At 40.2% G+C, this 21,215-nt stretch overlaps 2 protein-coding genes across 4 annotated transcripts in view; one reads left to right on the plus strand and one right to left on the minus strand.

The window, feature by feature from the left end:
* Nucleotides 1-10,863, plus strand: part of ELK3 (ELK3, ETS transcription factor) — a 38,259-nt gene extending 27,396 nt beyond the window's left edge. The window contains exons 3-5 of the mRNA XM_017804537.1: nt 698-1,492; nt 6,500-6,622; nt 9,252-10,863. Of these exons, the coding sequence (XP_017660026.1) occupies nt 698-1,492; nt 6,500-6,622; nt 9,252-9,350 (1,017 nt within the window). The 3' untranslated portion in view covers nt 9,351-10,863. The remainder of the gene's footprint in view (nt 1-697; nt 1,493-6,499; nt 6,623-9,251) is intronic.
* Nucleotides 10,864-16,450: 5,587 nt separating this feature from the next.
* CDK17 (cyclin dependent kinase 17) overlaps nt 16,451-21,215 on the minus strand; it is a 90,345-nt gene continuing 85,580 nt past the window's right edge. For all 3 annotated transcript variants that reach the window (XM_017804419.1, XM_017804420.1, XM_017804421.1), the window contains 5 exons: nt 20,873-20,978; nt 20,055-20,097; nt 18,950-19,040; nt 18,647-18,724; nt 16,451-18,227 (listed from right to left, as the gene is read on the minus strand). In XM_017804419.1, coding sequence (XP_017659908.1) covers nt 18,190-18,227; nt 18,647-18,724; nt 18,950-19,040; nt 20,055-20,097; nt 20,873-20,978 — 356 coding nt within the window. In that variant the 3' untranslated portion in view covers nt 16,451-18,189. The remainder of the gene's footprint in view (nt 18,228-18,646; nt 18,725-18,949; nt 19,041-20,054; nt 20,098-20,872; nt 20,979-21,215) is intronic.

Raw genomic sequence — 21,215 nt, forward strand, 5'->3', positions numbered from 1 at the left:
TTTTTTTCAATCATTAATTTCAATAGTCAGTTTAGACTGATGAAAACCTTCTGCCTGCACCAGTGAGCATCACGAGCCTAATGCAAGCCTGGAGATAGTGCCGGGGATACAGCAGGATGCAAATACTTTTCCAGCCCATGCAAGCGCTTGCATTTTTCACAGACCATTGAAAGAAGGTCAGTCACCATCAGTTTAGTTCAATCCTTCTGCATGGTGTAAGGAAGAGAGGGTAAATGACTGGAGCCAGAAGGCTTAAGGTGGTTTTGTCCCTTATGGACATTCCGAGAGTACTTCTTACTCAGGGTGGTTGGTGTCGGTTCCGGGAGGCATAAGTGAAGGAGTTTGCCTTTGCTGTGGAATGCAAATGGTGGCATAGCTCAAGTCTGCAAGGCAGCAGAACTCCTTTTACTGGAAAGAAAATATTCCCAAGCTGCTTCAGAGGAAGCAGAAGTAAAACAGACCACCAGTGGGTTTTTATCACCTAGTGATGGAGATTTTGTTGGACGCATGAGGAGCAGGGGGTGGACTCCCTGGCAGAGCAGAGGTATTGGAATGAGCCAAAGGTGACCAGCATTAAGAGCCCCAAGGAATGACCTGCTTAACTTGATGAGGAAGCAGTGCCCTCCTACCCTTGTGTTTGCTATACTGAGGGCCTCTGAAATGCTGATATTTCTAGCATCTTCTTTTGTATTTGCAGAACATCATCAAGAAAGTGATCGGACAAAAATTTGTATACAAGTTTGTCTCCTTTCCTGAGATTTTAAAAATGGATCCACATGCTGTGGAAATCAGCAGAGAGAGCCTTTTGCTGCAGGACAGCGACTGTAATATGCCTTCTGAGAGCAGGGATCAGCACAAGCACAGCTTGTCAGCACTGAAAAGCACAAGCCGTAATGAATATATCCACTCTGGCCTGTACTCCTCTTTCACTATCAACTCTCTGCAGAACCAGCCAGACCCTTACAAGCCAATCAAAACAGAAAAACTGGAGGAGAAGTCAGAAGGAAACATACCAGTCGAAGAAGTTCGGACTGTTATCAGATTTGTGACAAACAAAACAGACAAACAAGTTACAAGGCCTGTGGTGTCATTGCCTTCTACTTCTGAAACAGCAGCTGCCTCTGCTTTCCTCAGCTCTTCAGTATCAGCTAAAATATCTTCCTTAATGCTACCCAACAGTGCCAGCATTTCATCTCCATCATCATCTTCCTCCAGATCGCCTTCTCTGTCTCCCACCTCACCCCTCCCTACAGAACACAGGAGCTTCTTCCTTGAGTCCAGTTGCCACGACTCAGATTCCCTTGAGCCTCTGAACCTCTCCTCAGGCTCCAAGGCAAAATCTTCATCTCTTCCCCCAAAGGCTAAAAAACCCAAAGGCTTGGAAATTTCTGCCCCACCTATGGTTCTCTCCAGCACCGACATCGGTTCCATCGCCCTCAACAGCCCTGCGCTTCCTTCGGGATCCCTGACTCCAGCTTTCTTCACTGCACAGGTAATACCTGCTTGTCTCCAAGCATTCACTCCAAGTAGCCAAGAGTGTTAGCTCTATTGGCCTGTCATCATCTGATGGGAAAAAAAATCATATGGGAAAGAGAGTGAAACACAGCAGTGGTCTGAACAAGGGGTGGAAAGTAGGTTCCTCCTGGGGTTTGTTCCTACATGAGTGTGGGAAAAGCCATCACAGTTGACAGACTGCCTGAAGCGTAAGGAGATGGGGAGCCGTTAGTGAATTGTTTATCAGTTCAAACCAGCCTCCAGGTCTACAAAACAAACAGGAAAAAGCCACAAAGAAAACCACAGGGGTTTTGTAGATCACAACTTGAGCACGTGCATTATGGGATGCTTGGTTAGATTCCTGTACTAGATGTTGTATCCATTCAAACAGTGTGACCTTTTCGTTAATTTTTGAATACGGAGCAAATGAAGTGGTTTCTAAGACAGGCTCTGAAACCAGTTTCGATTTACAAAGTTGTGCAGATCAACAGAGTACTTGCCAGAGCTGCTTTTCAGCACAGACCTACTAAATAACCAGAAGATTAGTTTGTTCTTTTTAATCACTTATTTGTGGTAATGTCAAGAGCGAGTTCTCATTTTCATGCCAGTCTATGAAAAAAAAATCTAGGAGTTCAGAGCAGAAGAGGAAAATCACATAGATATGACTCAGTGCATTCATTGGTGAGTTTTGTCTTACAGTACCACTGCAAAATTAGACAAAAATACCAAGAGTAAAATTATCCCAATTGAGGAACACTCCTTAAGATCCCCAGCCCTGAAATAAGGATGCAAATACTAGCATTGAATGTAACAAACCAAACGGCAAATAAATACAAAGGTGTGTTACAAGCCATCACTCACTTCAGGCTGTCTAGGAGACACATTGTATGCAGAATCCCATTACCTCATTACCCAACACCTCTCAGGGGTGTTGGAGGTGTTTGGTGCAGGCAGCGTCGTGTGCCCGTGGCAGGAAGGCCTGGCAGAAGCGAGAGTGTCAGCAAGTACTCTCAGCCAGCACAGCACTTGCTCTTATTTTCAGCTGGCTGCAGAGCAAGTTTGTGCAGATCAGGCTCACCTGTAAACCACCAAGATACAAAGTTGTGTCACCAAGAAAGGCTGTCACCTGTAATTTTTGACATCATAAAGCCTTTAAGTGAAGTTACGTTTGGCAGGAAGAACAGAAGTGTGGCAAACCAAAATTGAGGTGATTGACAAACTCATATGACCTCTAACTGTGGTATAACCACAGTTTCTGCCTGTAGGGAGAAAATCTGACAAATCATATCAGATGCCGACCAGACACAACGACAGCATGAATTATTACAAACCCACTTTAATCTACTGCTGTCCCCAAACACAGTATGAACAGAGAATTATTTCCTCATTTTGTAATTATATTTTTAAACATTCAATTTCCCCATTAATCTATGAACTAGTGTACTTACTGCCCTGAAAGATGTAGAAGGGAATTAGGTAGAGGATTGTGGTGCTCCTTCAGCGGGATGGCTGCTTAGGCCATGATGACTGTAACACCATGATGCAAGATAACTAAAGGATAATTTAGACTGGATCTGCTGTTCATCCCATTATCCAAGGAAGAACATGCATCATATCTCAAACATTCTCTGGTTTATCAGATCCTAGTGGGATACACTTGCTGCCATGGGGCAAGTGCAGAACAGGATGTCTGCTCCAGTAGTAAGGTAGGTTCAGAGAAGGTCCTGTGGCCTGAGAGGGTATTTCAGATGGCTTTCTACTGCACCTGCTAGTCCTGAGGAATACTCTAGGGTGAAGCCCTGTGAGCACAATCAGTTTCAGAACAGAAAAATAGGTTTGAGGGTGTCAGAGCATACAGTACCTTACTTTGGTAGAGAAATGTTAGCTTTCCATTCGGTTAGCTTCAAAGAGAGATACTTAGATTTTGTTCAGCACTTGCTTCTTTTGCAGATTATTTATACTTATTACTTTTGTTGTCTCTCCCTTGGCCAATGTGGATATATAATTTTGACTCACACTCTTTCTTCAGGCCTCTGCTTTAGCATTTGTTACATTTACAACATGCCATTTCCTTAGGGACAAAGTAGTGTGCCTGCAGCCAGCTCCGTTTTGTATCCACAGACACCACCCAGGCTCCAGCACATGCCTAATGATCTGGGAAGTAATGTATGTGTGACAGCACTTGTCTGTGATCTAACAGCTAAAAGTGACAAGATTGTACTTACGCACATTGTTTGTCAGAAGTCAGGAGCCATGAGCATCGTCACTTAACATAATCCTCTCTGTGCAATGAATTATTTCTATTTAAACTGTTCCTATACTTAGGTTATAATGACGTTTTTAAGTAGGAACTTCCCAATGGGTTCCACATCTACTACCAGATGTACAGCTGCATGAGGGCAGAAAATGAAGTGACACATCAATTTCCACATGTAATTTAGGGATAGCCTATCCTGTGGTGTTGTTTACACTTATGTTTCCTCTGGTGGTTTTGATGATTGGCTGATGGTGATACTGAGAACAAGCCTGGGAGGCTCTGTGCTCTTGTTGCATTACATATTAAACGGATTTGGAGGCTGGCTTTGGCTGGCTCTTGGCTCTGGCAGAACTTGCAGACACTAGTGCTCTCCTCATCAGAGGACATGAGCTTTTGCTAGCACTGCTGGTAGGCATGTTAGCATGCTTCCAGAGATGAACCGAGGGCAACTAAGTTTCAAATCTCTCTCTCTCTGAAGACCTTCTCTGGTTGTATCTAGGTAGGAATAAACACCTCCAACTTTTTCCTCATTATTTTCAAAAGACCCTCTCAAGAACAGCATTTTCAATTCTGGTTATCTGCAGTTTCTTAGAGCAAAAGTAAAGAACCAAGGCTGCTCACTGGAGCTCTTAGTACTGTGTCCTTAGTTGAATGTTGATGGGTTTTGCTGCTTACATCTCTGGTTTTAAGGTTAGTAGGCTCTTCTGTAAGTAGATCTGAGTATTTATCCTGACCTAATTCAGTGTGTTGTCAGTCTCGTAAATCTCCATCAATAGCTGCCTGCCAATGGAGCACCAGCCTGTAATACAGCACAGGAAAGGGGTTCTTGCTGGTGCTGCTGATTTCCTGCCCCATGAAAGCGCCACAGTCGTGGGAAGAGAACGACTGTAAGGGGGCTGTTCACAGGTGCCTGCTTGTCAAGGTTGTTTTTTCAGCTATCTTGACAAGAGCTGTCACTTGGTGAGATCAAGATGGAAGTCTTCTCCTTTCCAGGCCTCCACCTGCTCTTTGCCCCTTTTGTTGTCATGCAAATATATCCCAACCCTGACTTCACTGGTACTCCTGTGAGCACTACACATGCTGATTTACTGCATCAATACCTTTTGCTTTCCCAGTGATACCACAGGTTTATTACTCCCTGGGACATAACTGTGGTTTCTTCCATGGGATTTGGTGTTTCTGATCCACCTTCTTCAGCACAAGGAAGGTGGCAGTGTCCTTTCCCTGCACACATTTCTCCACAAACCCTGCTTCTTCTGAGATTCCTTAGAGAAACCATCCCTTTGTATTAAACTGCCTTTCAGACACCTGAATCACTGGGAGGGCTTTAATGTTTGCTGTTCCTTGTCTATCCCTTCTGCTAGTGTTAAACTAATTGTTTGACCCTGTTGTGAATTCCAGTGCAAACACGTCACAGCAGGTCTGTATTCCCGTGTGTTTGCACAGAGCCTCAAACACCACAGCTGATCCCTCAGGTGCTGCTATGCAAATAACGTCTGTCATATTTGAAAATCCACATGACCTGTGGTGCTGCCTGTGTGAGCCTGCTCACTGCAGAGTCCTGGTAACGGGGTGTGATGGTCCGTGGTGTGAGCAGCTGTTAAGTGTGACCCCAGTTGCAATTGCCACATGTGGGAGTTTATTTTTCTGTCCTGGTGGGAAGCTAGCAGGTACCAGAATGCATGGTGTGCTGGTTACTATGGGAAGTACTCTCTATCTTCTATCTTCTCTGTACATATTTTAAAGTCTGGAAAAATGGGTGTCCAAGTTCAGCAGAGCACTGAGGCACTTGTCCTACACAGCAAAGCACATGCTTGTTTGCTAAGTGTGTACTCAAATCCATTAAGTGCTTTGGTAAATAGGACTGATTTCGATAATTGGCATCAAGATTACTGGTGAGATTAACTCATTACGCCAAATACTTTTTCAAAACTGTCACATCACTTCCATGTTCTATTTTGGAATGATAGAAGTTACTCTGTATATAATTTGAGTGATTCTTCATTTGAATCAAGATTTGCACGTGCTTTAACTCTACCTCCCCTCCAATTGTGCTTAGAAATGCTGAATGCATTCCTAGCAATTCTTAGACACCATGGCACTGGAATGAGACACCTCTGAGTTGGGAAAAGCTTTGCATTCTTAGTTCTTGCCGTTTTGAGTCTTTTCAGACAATCAGCTGTGCTCTCTGCCATCCCTCTGGGCACCCAGCCCATACCCTTGCCCCTCCCCGTGTCAGCTTGGGCACTGCCACTTTCTTGAAGCCTCTTCCATTATGACAAGGCGCCATCAGGGGAGTAAACTTCAAAGGCTGGCAGTGACTCTTTTGGCTCCACACATGATTGCATTAATACTTGAAAAGCTGCAGTCAGGTCAAGCAATTGCTGCCCTTCAGAAGGTAAAGACTGATTCTGAAAAAGCCTAGGCAGAGTTGGCAGGCATTGGGGCATACATGGTATTATTCTACACAGCTGCATGAGTGTGGTTCACATAAACAATAACTGCTTCTCCTTAAGCAAACAGAAATTAAATCAATTTGCATATGAAGGATTATTAAATGTGTGGGTATCCAGTATTGACGAGACAGGATGCAGGGCTGGACGGGCAGCTGCTGCTGACCATGCTGTATGTGTGAATTAACTGGGAAATAGAGCCAGTAGGTGATGTGTAAGATTGTAGGGGTGGTGACTGCTGGATGGAGCTGTAACTCCTGAGCCATGTGTCATGGGGTCTTTTTTTGTCTTGCAGACCCCCAATGGATTATTGCTGACCCCCAGCCCGCTGCTGTCTAGCATTCATTTCTGGAGCAGCCTCAGTCCTGTTGCTCCTCTGAGTCCTGCCAGGCTGCAGGGACCAAACACTCTCTTCCAGGTAGGTCTTTCCAATGCGCAGGTTTCATTGCTAAAGGTGCACATGTGGAAGAGACATCTCCTTACACCAGTCTGGAGCTTTTCAAACAGATTAAGAAAATAAAGGAGTTAACAGGGACTTTCTTATAGAGGCCTGCCTACTTACCTGTACCTTCTTTAAATCCTTGGCGGCACAGTCAGAACCTACAGGGCAGTGTCCACTGCAGCAAGCACACACATGCTGTGTGAGGGAAACAGAAATAAATGCTGGACCCCAGCAAGAGAAGGTAACTGAGCTCTCAGAACTTCTGGAAGAGAGTGAAAACCAGTCCGGGACCAGCCAGGAGAGGGGTGGAACACAGCTCTGGGAAAACCAAGAGCAGTTTGGGTCTCACACAGTAAGGTGGGTGTAGGTTTATCCTCTTGTCTTAATTAGCTACTTCTCACTCTAGAAAGACATATTTGTATTTACAGTAAGGGCACTCTGAACCTGAAGGCTCCATTTCCAGTTCCTCTGCAAATTATCCATGTGTCCTCAACCAAGGACATACTGCTGAGCATGACCTCTCTGTAACAGCAGAAATGCAGCTTTGTGTCCACTCTGTCATGGGTATTGGCAGAGTAAACATCTCAAAAGTTATTGAGTAAACCATGATGGCCACAGCACTCAGCTGCAGCATCTGCCTGAGGCTTAGGAAGAAGATGGTGGGGATGATATTAGCAGTTCCAGCTGTAGCTGCTGCAAAACAGCCCATTCATTAAATCAGAAGAAATTATGCTGTTCTGCTGATTGGCAAGAAGCACAGGAACCCAGTGGCCATCTGTGCAGCTGAAGAATGCAGGGTCACCCCTGGAATCAACACCTCGACTGCTGTGGAGGGCCAGCACTTACAGAGGAGGAAGATACTGCTAGACAGGGACCCTGTGTTAGTCTCTGAACCTTCAGGGAAACTGACTGCCTGAATCCAAGGCTGGGCTTCAGCTCAAGTGCTCTGCTCAGGTACAGTCTGCACTGGGGGAATAAGCCTTTCTGCCTCCAGTGGGACAGCTGCACATGGAGCTCAGGGCTCCTTATTTGTGTTTCAGATAAGCTCAGTAATTTGTATTGGACCTTAGTTTTGCACACGTGGTTAAATCAACCAGACAGTTCATCTGAGAGAAGTGCCTGCGCCAAGGCCTGGAATGAGCTTGGACAGCTATGGATACACACTGGCCATCTCCTGTGGGAACTGAAAGTGAGGAGTGGCCTTGGCTTTCCCTTCTGAGAGACCCCAAGGGCCTTACAAACGATGTTTGATTCAGTCAAAGGCCACGATGACAAGCTGTAGAGCACAAAGATTTATTTAACAGCAAACTGGAAATGAAAACCACAGCCTGAAGGCCAGCAAACCCCACTGAGAACTGGTGGGTCAGCAGTGTGGGTGTCAAGGCAGAGCTCTCCTCAGACTCCTTGCAAAGGCAGCCCACACTCCATGCAGCTAGGCAGGGAAGAGCTTGTAATCAAGGTCTGTGTTTTAATGAATCTTGGCAGAAGTGAGGGAAACATTTCCTGAAATTTGGTTTGGTTAAAAGAGAGGCATCAGGCAGTCCTGGCCACACCAGGAGCATGGTGCCACCACTCCTCTGCAGCACATGCTGCTGAGCCTGTGCTGCTCTGCCTGATTTTCAACAGAATGGTGGAAGACAGGTATCATTAACTGACATCTTAGTGGAAGAGTAAACTTGTTATGAGCAGATTATGTGCATGTGTAGGGAGTGATTACAGCAGAGTTGGCTGTTGAAGGACTGATCTTCTAAGAGGTAAAAATGCACCAGATGCTTGAAGCTGAGAGCTCTCTTGTTCAGCTCTGCCTCTCTCAAGCTCATGGAGCTGGGCCTTGAGGCCAGATCAGTATTTACCACTGGGATAATTCTCGCCTCATGCTGCAGCAAGTTTATTCCACCTACTTGCTTTACTTTTTCTCAGGTCAGATGTTAAGAACTAGCCAATAAATATCACTGCAGGTAAGTTACAGAACTAGGAATATACAGCTTCTGTATTGAATAAGTATTTTTTGCATGGTATTTCAGAAGTAGCAGATTAATATAAATAATTTATTCTGCTTCACATGCTGAATGATTTGGTGTAGCTGTAGTTTCTTAGTGAATACAGAGAGAAATTGTAATTACTTGAGAGTAATTTTCCCCATGCTTTGTATTCCCAATTGTACTTTTTCTGCCCTAAATTTACATCTCGACTTTCACTTTTGCAAAGGTCTTTCCTGCATAGTGTTAAAGAAGGGCAGACAAAAAGGATGTATTGTAATTAATAGGCTGTAGGCTGAAAAACATTTTTGGAAACAGAATGGATGGCAAAGATTTCTCTACAGTGTTCACTTTCCCAGGGCAATGATAAATGTATTATGTGAATTTTTATGTAAAATATAGCCAATAATAGATTTCTATATCCCCATATATTTACAAATTAGTCATGTTTTGTCCTCTGTTTTGCATTCCTAATGGCTGATGCAGGCATTTGGGATATATATCTTACTGTATAGACATCACAAGCCTTGAAACCATCTGGAGCCAGTTGCTAATGCTAAATCCATGTGCTTCTGGGCTGAATGCTTTGAGATAAAGAGTAATTTTTACCTTTTGGCCTCTTACAGTTTCCAACTCTGCTAAATGGTCACATACCAGTGCCACTCCCCAGTCTGGACAGAGCCTCTTCACCAGTACTGCTTTCTCCAAACGCTCAGAAATCCTGATGATGCCTCATCGCGCCAAGGATGTACTGGTGGATTTAACACTTCATTCCTATGGGCTAGTTTTTCCTGTGTTATGAGAAGGACATTGTGAAACCCTTTATTACTTCGGTTTGCACTTTTCATTACATGGATAATCTACTTTTATTATGTTAGCATTTTTCAACAGTGTTTATATATAAAAGTATATATAAATCTGTTATGCATTAAATGAATTATAATTTTTTTATATCATAGCTCTCAAGTGTTGAACACTTCTGTTGTTGAAGTACTTTTCTTAATGTTTTGCAACAATGTATCTAATAGGGATGTGAAGCTTCTTTTTAATCCCTTTTCCTGCATATTATGCATTGTGCTTGTGTAAACTATAACCGGCTGTGCCTTCTTTTGCATAAAGTCATGTAAATGATTTATATATTTTCTAGTATTAAGATAAAAAGTTGAAAGAAAAAAACTAGTATTGAACAGCCCTATGATAGTATTTCAGTATTTTCTCCATGGATAGGCCATATGATGCAGTGTATTAATGTAACTTTGTATTAAGTGCTTTCAAATTGTATAAAAATAGCCTTATAATTTTTGTTTGCTGAAGAAATGAAAAACGTAATCCATGTTACAGTCAGGAGATGTAGTTAGGAGTAACAAACCACATTTATGCCCAGGTTTTTCTGGCAAGTTGCAACAGGAAAGAACTGGGCTGTGTACGTTCGAGACATTTCCAGCATTTGAGAATACTTCTGTAGAAAAGGAGACATTGCTCAAAATTTATTTGGCCTGTACTTCTTATGAACTGTCAACAGTACAGCTGGAAAGACTGCAGGTAACCTCTGTCCTCCTAGGGAATGAGGATCATTCCTGATAAGAGAATTTCCAGGTGCTTTGTTCAGCCATGCCAAGTGCCTTCTACTACTTACCTGGAAAGATTATTGTAGCTACTCAAGCTCAGAAGGTCACATTTCCCCTTCCCCCAAAGCTGGAAAAGTTACAGGTCTGTCAATTAATGCCTGGTGCTTGCAAAGAGGCAGAGACTGTACATGTGGGATGTTTATGTATAAACAGCTGAATTCTGGATGAAAAAACAGCACTGTGTTACTATATATTTGTAACTTGAACTTTCTGGGTATGTTCTCTGCCTTGAGGTGATGTCTTAGTCATCTAAATGTCAGGTTAGGATTAGGCCAGACTCCCTGGCACCACAGATTCTAATCTTGGCAGGGCTGATGCAAATCTTCATTTTTCTGAGGTGGCTAAATTGGGTTGAATGCAGCTTTACCTTGTAGGTTTTTCAGATGAGACCTTCAAAAACCAAACCAAAATCAGAATCCTGTTTGCGACAGGTCATTAGAGCCTCTACTTTGCTTTCTGGCCAAAAGACCGTTCTTTTTGAAATGTATGCAGTGAGTTGTCTGCTGATTTTCTGCTTGGATGCATTTCAGTGATGATGTGTGTAGTTAATTGTAAAGTGCTTTTGGATCCTTCAACCTGAAAGGTGCTAAATAAACATTTTATTAATGCAGTTCTGATGTTGAAAAGCCATTTTTGGGGCAGAGGTGATCTGACAAAAGACAGCAAGAATTTTCCTCAGGCGCCTGGATTGCACAATCAAAAATGACTCCTCAGTTCCACTTGCAGTAATTAACAAGATAAAAACTTGCTGTATCTCTAAGAAGTACCAGCTGATAAACAGAGCAATTAGATGCAAGACATGAGGAGAACGATGAAATGCTTGGGAAGTCATTTGCTCCATTCAGCAAATGGTGCAGTTTTAAGAGCTCCAAGCTGAACCAGCCCACTGGGTCAAAACCAGAAGATGAACTGACACTAAATTTATGAGTGATGGCAAATTTCATACAAAGGGAAATCAGAATAGGTTGGAAGAAAGGGCAGAATGTAACTGATGGGACTGACTAGGCTAGTGGAGATAAATCACAAGGGCTCACAGATCAAACACTTCTCTTCCAATGCATTCCTCTCAGGTACATGGAATATTTTTCAATAATTAAGCTACAGGGAGGCAAATATTTCACACTCTAGAGCCAACTCTTGCCTCATTTTTAAAGAAGCATACATACCTACTTATATCTATAAGGCATGAGCAGCAAATAGTTCCACCTTGTACCAGCCAGTAGAGCCAATGGGAGAACACAGCATAGAGATGGAGTGTTTCTCACTGTGAGTTCAAAAAGTGAAGGCAGATACTCCTGAAAACTTAAAATCAAATATCACACTGCAAAAAACCCAGATAAACATGAAAGTAGGGAGTATGTGACAGAGAAGAGATTCTTAAAAGAAAAATCATTCGGATTATCATGATTTTATTTCTTCCAAAGTTATACTATTAAGAAGGCAGATTCTTTTCTTTTCAAAAGTCTCAACACACCTACATCTTCCCTCCTACCTTCCTGCCTCTTGAGTGATTGTGGATTTCTTTTAAATATAAGAGGAAACAGCTGTTCTGGGAAAAAAAATCCTATTTCAAAAAATTATTTTAAAGGATCTGGGAGAATCCAGTAAAACTTAATGGAAGACACACAGCAACTGGGAAACAGCGCTGTCTTCTTCTCTATTCTTTGAGAGAATAAAAATAGCAAAAGAACACATCTTTTGCTAATTGACTTTTCAATTAAAAAACCAGGTTATCAAAATGAAATCTGCCTTCTAAACTGGTCAATAACGTGGAATAAAAATTCTTCCAGTTGGGAAGAATTTATACAAATGAAGTCCAGCCTCTCAAGTCTAACACTTACATAAAACACTAGATGGTTATGCCTTACGCTTTGAAGAAAAAACTCTCTTGCTAATCTTGTACTGAATTTTATTAACAGATATCTTTTTAACTGTAGACAAAAATCAAATAAATGTTTTTAAAATAAATACTGTGAAAGTGTCAGTATTTCCAGTGGCATGGAGAGCTCCAAGCCAACAATCCTGGGGAATAAACCGGGAGTTATTCTCTCTTCAGTATTCTTAGTAGCAATCGCAATTTGATCACAATTGAGGGATTTAAGATTTACACTTTATTCATGCTTCAGCAATACACAAAATCTTTCCAATATTATATAGGCTTGGATGCACGATTAGGCTGGTTTTGGCTTACCTGTACAGAAAAGCCAAGTATCCACCAGCAGGGTCACAGCTTCAGAGCAGCTCTGTCAGAGACTGTGCACACCTTCTGCCCTGGCACCAGTAAGTGGCTTCAGTTCTAAAGAAAACTTTCAAGATGGGGAAAACAGTGATGGGTGATAACAAACTATACAAAAAGATTTGACACACATCGATTATGTCAACAAAGAACAATTTGTTTTGTCTGAATAAAACTAGTCTCATCAGACAGGCACTTGCCTATTTGGAAATACCTACCAAAGAAGTAAATAACTGTCAACAAGATGACTGTTTAAAGGGGAGATGGTCCTTTAAAACAGACTGTAGTATGTAAGGGAACAAGTCTCTGCATTAAGAGGCTGTGTGATCTTGTGCCTACAGGAAGAATCTTCAGAAGCCATCATGACATCCAAACAAATTTAGAAAAGGCACAGTAAGTACAGGTAGTCTTTTATGTAAGGGCATCACTGTTCGCTTCTGATCTTGTGACTGACTGTATATCCTGTAGGACAAACACACACAGGTCCTTCAGATCCCTACAGAGTCATCAGAAAACTACAACTTTTGAAATCCCTTTTAGCCCCAAACTGTAACTGCTCTTACCAATTAATGCGTGAGTGCTCTGCCTACACAGATGGAGTGCAAACCTACTTCTTGAGGGCAAAGAGATTGACAGCACTAGTGAGGAGCAGTATAAATTTATTTAAATGAAAAAAGGAGAATGAACCTCAAGCAAGGACTCTGGAACAATCAGCATCATGGCCCGCCTTGGGTGAGTGGTGGTATTTGTAGAAAAGCATCCTAGAATAGAGGGTGTTAGGATATGTTGATTGTTTTTTGTGAAAGATTCCCATCAGCTCACATTCACTCCATGAGATGCACGAATGAATAAATGTAACCTTAATTATTCCTAACATGGCTCCAGGCCAGCTCCCTCCTCCTGCAAATTAAGTAAAAGGATGGGGAAGAAAGGAAAAAACAGTCTTTGAAAAACAAGCTCAGGGTGTGAAAGAGGAGGGGCAGGTGGCAGTGCAGACACAGGGCCTGGAGGGAGGTGTTCTGCCACAGTATGTCAGAGAGGAGACAGGGAAGAGCATTCTCCCTGGTTTGCAATCTGCAGCAATGCTAATTCCATCAGCAAAGAGATCCTACCGCATCAAATGAAGAAACTTTATAGCTCTCTGGGGAAAAATGTGTCTCAAGGCAGGGCATCTGAGCCAAGTACGACTCACATTTCATTAGGAGGACCATAAAAGCAATGTGCTCAGGCAGGTCTGCTTCTTGAATGAGTTTGGAGGATGCAGCCAGGACAATAAATTAAGAAGTTATTTACCGCAACAGCATGTGCACATGTGTGCATTCACAGTTTAAACTGGCTCAAATATTATAGAACTTAAATGAGTTAAGGGATTTTAGAAAACATGTAAAAATTATGGAAAATTGTATGTTTTCCACTGACATCAATCTTCTTCTTTCAGAGAAGCACAGTATTGCCCAGCAAAAATCACATACAAAAGATTAAAAAAACCAATCTAGAATAGCTAAACTCTCATCCCAGTTCTGAAAAACCGAATTTTCACTGTGGCCAAAAAAAGAGTATGATTTTTGTGCAACTGAACTCCACAGATGAAACGGGTGCATGGTAGGAATTACAAAGCCCACATACATGCTTGGTTTTTATACTGTTCATAAGCACCCCACCTGTACAGCCAGAGCTTACAATGTTCCAACTAGCTACACATTTTCATGGTGCTTTCTTTATGTTTTATAATTTATACATGCTGCCAATCTCCTAAATTGGTATGACATGGATGCTGGTGAGATACAAGGTTGTTGCTGAACAACACAAAGACCAAATGGGAGCATTAAACCTCTAACAGACCAAACTCTGGAAAAAATAAAAACAAAAAACTGTATAAAGTTCCTTCCAAAAATTAAGGCATGTCATAGAAATGTTACATTTGTTTTAAAGCCAAAATTTCTTATAGTAAAAAAAGGTACTGAAATGTGCTAAGAATTACTTCAACTCTGCTCATTAGTAACCAGACAAAATCATCGTGTTGTCACAAAGTAAGTTTTGATTTTGCTTCAGTGTCACCATGTGCTATAATAGCTGCACATTTCCATACCCTGATTTGTTTGGATTTCTTTCAAATCTGACCTTAATTCCGAGTATTTCCTGGGTTTATAATACTTAGCTTGGGGATATTTACAACATACCTTTCATATATTTTGTCCGCAATAACTGAATGTATTCTTAACCTTAATTCCATCTTAACATTGCAAAACAGAGACAATGTACCTTTATTACACTGAAAAAACTCATGCACAAACAACAAGCAAGCAGCCCAGAGAACGCTACCTCGCAAGTTTTTCAAATGATTTGCAAATACAAAGTATGTTGATTCTTTAATAATTGTTTATTTTAACTTTTATTGCCCAATTCAGGGATACACTCTGGCTACTTAACGCTGTGGTAAAGCAGCACAAAAATAACACAGCCATGTTGAGATGCACGTTCCTCTAGAGCATTGCTGAGCAGCTGGTTTGCCCTGCCCTGTCCATCTCCCATCCTGTCCTGTCAATCCCCATCCTCCACCCACCCTCTCTCCCCTTCAAACTCCACCTGTGCGTGCACACGCCCACATCGCCACCACCTGCCTCTGTCCTGTCTCTGAGCCCACCTCACTCTGACACGCACCTGCACCCACGTCCTGGCCTTCCTACACTGGGGTAGGTGGGATGCACCAGGTGCCTTCTAAAAAGAACTACTTAAAATCAGCCACAACTTGCAGGCCATTTCTCATAAACCGGTCACTCATCTTCAAGCAAAGGTGGTCATACCAAACACTGAAAGTCACCCATTTTTGGTGACTATCTGCTTGGGTTTTGTCACGCTTGAGGTCTTCTCCCAAAAAGGCCAACACTCCTTACAGTTCTTGGGACAGTGAAACCAAGTCCGTAGTACCTGATTCTGCCAGACAGGAGGCAGAACATGAACTGCACAACAAGGATGTCACAGAGATGCTCAGAAACCTCTGACTTGCTGACTACTGCCCCAAATAGGCAGCTGCCACAGAACTGTCTCTGCTGATGCAGGAATTTCAATTAGAGAATTAAGAAAAACCCCCAAGCTGGCTTGACCACAGATGCCATGCTTTTTAAGAAATACATTCTTTAAAGCTACCTCCTAATGAAGAAAACAGATTCACTTGTAGGTCCTTAGGAAAAATTTCTTTATAAACAGAGTGCTTTAATTTTAAGGAAGATCTTCTCATCTGCATCTGTAACAAAAAAGCTGAGCTCCTACTTAAAATGGAACATCCTTTTGTTAGCTGCAGCAGATCCCTTTCTAAATGTATTAATGCACTTCATTTTACCAGTTAAACCTTTAAGTCCTTTACTCATTAGTGTCACATTATTACTTGTTCTTTTATGATCTATAAAATATTACTGTTCTAGAAATGCTAAATCCCACATTTATCCACAGTGAACATTTACTCTATATCTTCACTACTTCTGTAAAAAAAGGAGATGTTTTTCTGATACGTCTTTCTTCAACACCATCACATCTACAATGTATTTCCTACAAAGTTAATCAGTATAAAATCTAGATCATATCCATAGCAACTATAAAAAAATATATAACAACTATTTCAGGACAAGGTTTTTTATCAGTGCCATGTCTGCCTCTGACACACACATAAAACTCCCACTCGAATCAGCGGGAGACCTATGGATGTGTCCAAGACATGTATTACGCTCCCAGACCTAGGCAAGACTTCTGACACCGTGTGACACGCAGGACTTGCTCACCAACAATGAGACTGTGGGCCATGCTTCTCATAAGATCCTGAACAACCTCAGTCACGGATGAGCCACGTTACTTTCCACTGCCACTACTTCTGCGTTCCATGAATCAAAGAAGCGGCCAGAGTTCAAACTGACGGCTCCCACAACACACGGATCTACCGAAACATTTCCAACAATGCCCCAAGAACCGCAAGTTCACTTAGTCTGTATTTTTAACAACACAGGGCTTTTCTTATTATAAATTTCAAAACAAAACCAAAGAATTCCACATAATATTTATACTTTCAAAAGTACAATATTAATACAGGTCGGTCAGTTAGAAATAACAGCAGTTTGTTAGGTCTACAAGATTTAACGTAAAACCAGTTTACAAATGCTGAAAAGCAGTAGTGGTCCAATAGTCACCATTACACATGAATTTCTCTCTTCCAGAAAATAAAAAAAATCCCAATTCAAATTTACCAGTATCAATGAAATATTAATAAAACACCCCCAAACATGCCACAATCACTATTCACAAATAAAGTTAAAATGAAATATACAAAAATTCACTTAATACTGTTAAATAACAATAAACTACAAGATTTCCTGAACAGAAATGGTAGGACCCCTGAACGTTTTACAGTGAATGTCAGGAAAAATTAAGTTACCTATGACTATTTTCATGATATACCAGCCAAAGATTTACATGAACATTTCAAAATATACCAATAAAGATTTACAGTCTCTTTAAGATGCACTAAACAAATAGGTTCATAAAGGTGAACACAAATGCTTAAAAATACTGTAACCATCACCAAGGTGTACTTATGATACTCATTGAGATGCATAAGCATAGTAGTAATATGTTTACTATCTCTGGAAAACAGATAACATCTAAGATCTGAAAAACTCCCTAAGTTCCCACTGTAAAAGCTCCGTAGCACAGTGAGTTCTTATCAAGTACAAACTTGCATCTTTCCAGTTGATTTCAAGTGAATAATGCACAAATGGCAGAGCAACAAGGTGGGAAAAGTGTGACATTATTCCCATGTTCTTGTAATTAGTTGTCCTGTTCCTCTGTAACGAAAAGTAAGTCAGGGTCCAATGTATATGGATTATCTTTTTACTATCTGTATTTCTAAGTTAAAAATAAGGTAAAAAATTAATTGTTTCTTCAGGCCCCATATGCACAACAATGTGCAAATATTTTATGCTGGAGTAAGCCTGACAAAATTTATCACCCAGCCTCCATGCTTTAATTTATCAATAACTAACATAGGATCTGAGAGCAAATCATAGTTACTGTTCACTTGTTGGAATCAACTTTCACACCATGTGCTTTTCAAAAATATAATATGCATTATAATTTTTCAACTATTTCAACACATACTTCCAATGTTAAATAAGGAATTAAGTGCCAAGAACTTAGAGCATTAAAGATGGCTCACCTATAGCCAAGCAAAGCTAAGTTTACATTCCAGGAAACACTGCAGTTTAAGAAATAGAAAAAAACCCCGCAGCAGTAGAACATGTTATCAAGAGAAACAGATGCATTCACATATTATAAAGCCATTGCAACTTTTTCAGGCATGGAACTGTTGTGTTAACTATACAGACAGTAGTTATTTAGCAGCAATGATTCCGCAATAAATAATGCACTGTGTTTCTCAGTCCTGCACAAAAATTGCAGCTACAGTTACATCAACAGCTGTAACCTACTGGCTCTAGTGGCAGAGGAGACCTTAAAACCAACTGTACAAAAAATTGTCACACTGTGACAACAAATATAAAAACATAATTTGCAGGTTGGAAATAAAAAGACTCCACTGTGAAGAGGACAGTGTAGACAAACTGCGATTCCAAGTCCACCAACAGAAAGCACTGCCTTTGGATCCGAGTCCTTGATCGACAGGATAGTCTTGGGCTTGACTCTGCACTGCCTACTTTAAAAAAGCATGCTCTGCCTTCTGTTCTTCCCATGTCCTACAACAGAACATGGACCATGGTAAGAAAGCTAAGCATTTGCACAAGACAAGTACTAAGTTATTACCTACATCTTCATTCTATTTCAAGAGAATATTCTTTGTGCTTAAATCAGTATCAGCATCTTTGTTTTAACTGCACTTAATGCATTTTTTTTCACTTTGCCACATTCACATCCACACAGTAATGGACTGAATCTCCGAGACACTCTCAGATTAACAGTCCCTCTGCCCATCCCTGGCAAAACTCATCTCTTTCTGTGCCTTTAGCTTGCATGTCTCTACAGGAATCTCAGCAAATCATTCTTGATATTTGAGTACATTCATACAAACTAATTTAACAAAATGTTTTTCAATTACAAATGCCTCTGGCACAGCATTCTTTTAGCAGATACAAGAAAAAAATCAAGCTTTCCATACCTGTCTCTGGGTAAGTGGAATTTCGAAAGCCAGGGTCTTTTTGCAATTGAATCTCTTTTAGACTGAATATTGAAACACCTGGAACGTAACAAAGAAATTCATTCACATCCAAACACTACTATGTTTTAATAAACAAAATTGTATTCTTAATTACATAGTTCAGAATAAAAAAGTTTCTTATTAACAAATATTTAAGTCAATATATATCAGACTTCTTTAATAGAATAGAGTTTTTCTTATGCAACATATTTAGCTTTAATGTACTATCTTAACAATACTCTGCTACTTTACTACTTGTCTTACTTTCAGGCAGAGTGTGTACTCTTGTTCCAAGACTTCTGAAGTATGCGTGTTTCATGGCCTCTTCTGCTGAAATTCTCTTCTTTGATTCATACTATTAATATAAAAAGCATACAAGCGTGTTGGTTTCCATTTAAAATCTCTTTGCATCGAGTGATTTCATCAAAGGGAAAACCAGAGTTCTATTTGCTCAGTATTTCCCATAATGCACTAGGACAAATTTGTTTTCATTACTTATATTGCACGCACAAAAATCTAAGATGTTATCTGAATCAGCAGTGCCAACAAGACTGCTAACATAGTCAAAATAACTTCTGTAAATGGATGTAAGTCAAAAATATACTTTATGTATAGATGTTACAATGCTTAGATGTCTCCTGCTTGGCATACATGCAATTCTGGACAACGATGCAGACACTCAAAATGATGTATACAAATCCTGAACAAAGTCCTGGTTTGGACTGCAAGTACTGTTCTAAAACAATGTGTAAATAGAAGAAGACCTGTTGTAGAATTTAAATCACAAGCTGCAAAGCAGAGTAAGTGCACTCCACCTTAGGTGACAAGGATTTTTAACACTGAGAAGTCACAGTGCTGCATGTACTCAAAGACTTAGGAACTGGCCTTCTATCTTGCTTCTGGCTCATTTTTAATACAGATTAAAAGATTAAGCACACGTACTTCACCTTTAGAATACAGTTTGCAAATAGAAGAGTTACAGCTTAGTAACTCCTTTAGTACTGACTCAGTTCATCGCTATGGAAATATAGCATTTGTATTTAAAAGTTCTGGTTTAACGCTGTATTTCACAAGAGGTTTAGTTTTTTCAGGGTATTGCTAACACAGAAAATTCTATTCTTACAAGCAGTAGTATGAGAAGAAATCAGTTATGGGAGGGAAAAAAAAAGTAAACATCAGGTTTTTAATTCTCACAGTACACTGGCTTCCCAAAACTCATTCTTCTCACATCATCCACTACAGACTCACCTACACATTTCTCTTTGAGACAGATCTACCAGATATTATCGCTTCTAATACATTTTGCAAATATTATATTAAAACTCTAAATGTGCACTTTTATAAAGTAAAGCCACAAAACACATCTTACTTGAAGGAACTTCGCTATCAATTCAATTCCTTCCGTGTCTAGCCTAAAAATAAAAATATTTTTAAAAATTAAAACAGTTATTGAACGATATTTACAAAAGTAAAACCGCTGAGGAACAATTAAATTATAACAAACCTGAAAATTAAATTGAAACATAAAAATGCTTTCACCTACACAACATTTACGTATGTTAAACTGTGTACTTATGAGTACCAGTATGTCAGAACAAGACTATTTGGAAAACACTGGGGATAGACAAATCCTGAGTTTGAATTGTGATTTACTAGGTTGACCTGGATTATTTATTTGATTTTTTTCATTATTTTTTAAAACTTAATACTACTCACTTACTAGGAAACAAAAATGTCAACAAAAAATGCTGTAGTCTATATTATAAAGTTTATTTATATTAACTGTACAGATCCTTCAACTCCCTCATTATAGTTTTAACATTATTTCAAGAAACTGCCCAAGGAAATCTGGCTATTTAAACAAATGGCCTGGACCATAATAATATAACCAGAGGAGAATCTGGGTTATTTAGGAAATGCTGTGTGAATACTCCTACTATAAAGACATTATTAATTGGAGTTTATAGTTCTATAGGTCATTAAGGAGCTGTGGTTCCTAAAATGAAATTAGACAAAGTAATCACATAGTACCAGGATTCTGCTTTACATTAGCATCTGCCCACAATAACACAACTGATGTGCAGTTTTACAGAATTCAGTAGCAGACTGTACTGGGAAATATGTTCCCATTTATGAATATGCAAAGCCACAGGGACGCATATTTTCTATTAATATAACACAAAGTACCTTGGTGCATGGTTGATGAGAGGTTGTGGTTTATACTTAGGAAAGTTGTAGTTTCTAAATTCATCACTGGAAGAAATGCCTGGCCATGTTTCTTGACACGGAGTTCCTGCATTTAAAAGCAGCAACAAATTCAGCTTAAAATGTAAACGAACAAACAACTTTGACATGAATAAGCATTTATCTTGTAATTTAAAAAAGAAAAAATCATTCAGTAAGTCTATATTCTGCAAACTCAGCTGTACACTCAGCTGAATAATTTTCTGTCACTTTGATTACAATGCGATATAAAATATCATTGTTTATAAAGATCTACAGTTGTCATACAAACATAAAGCATCAACGT

This window comes from Lepidothrix coronata, unplaced genomic scaffold, assembly GCF_001604755.1.
Source record: "Lepidothrix coronata isolate B3197 unplaced genomic scaffold, Lepidothrix_coronata-1.0 Scaffold9, whole genome shotgun sequence".
In the NCBI taxonomy this organism is placed as follows: Eukaryota; Metazoa; Chordata; class Aves; order Passeriformes; family Pipridae; genus Lepidothrix; species Lepidothrix coronata.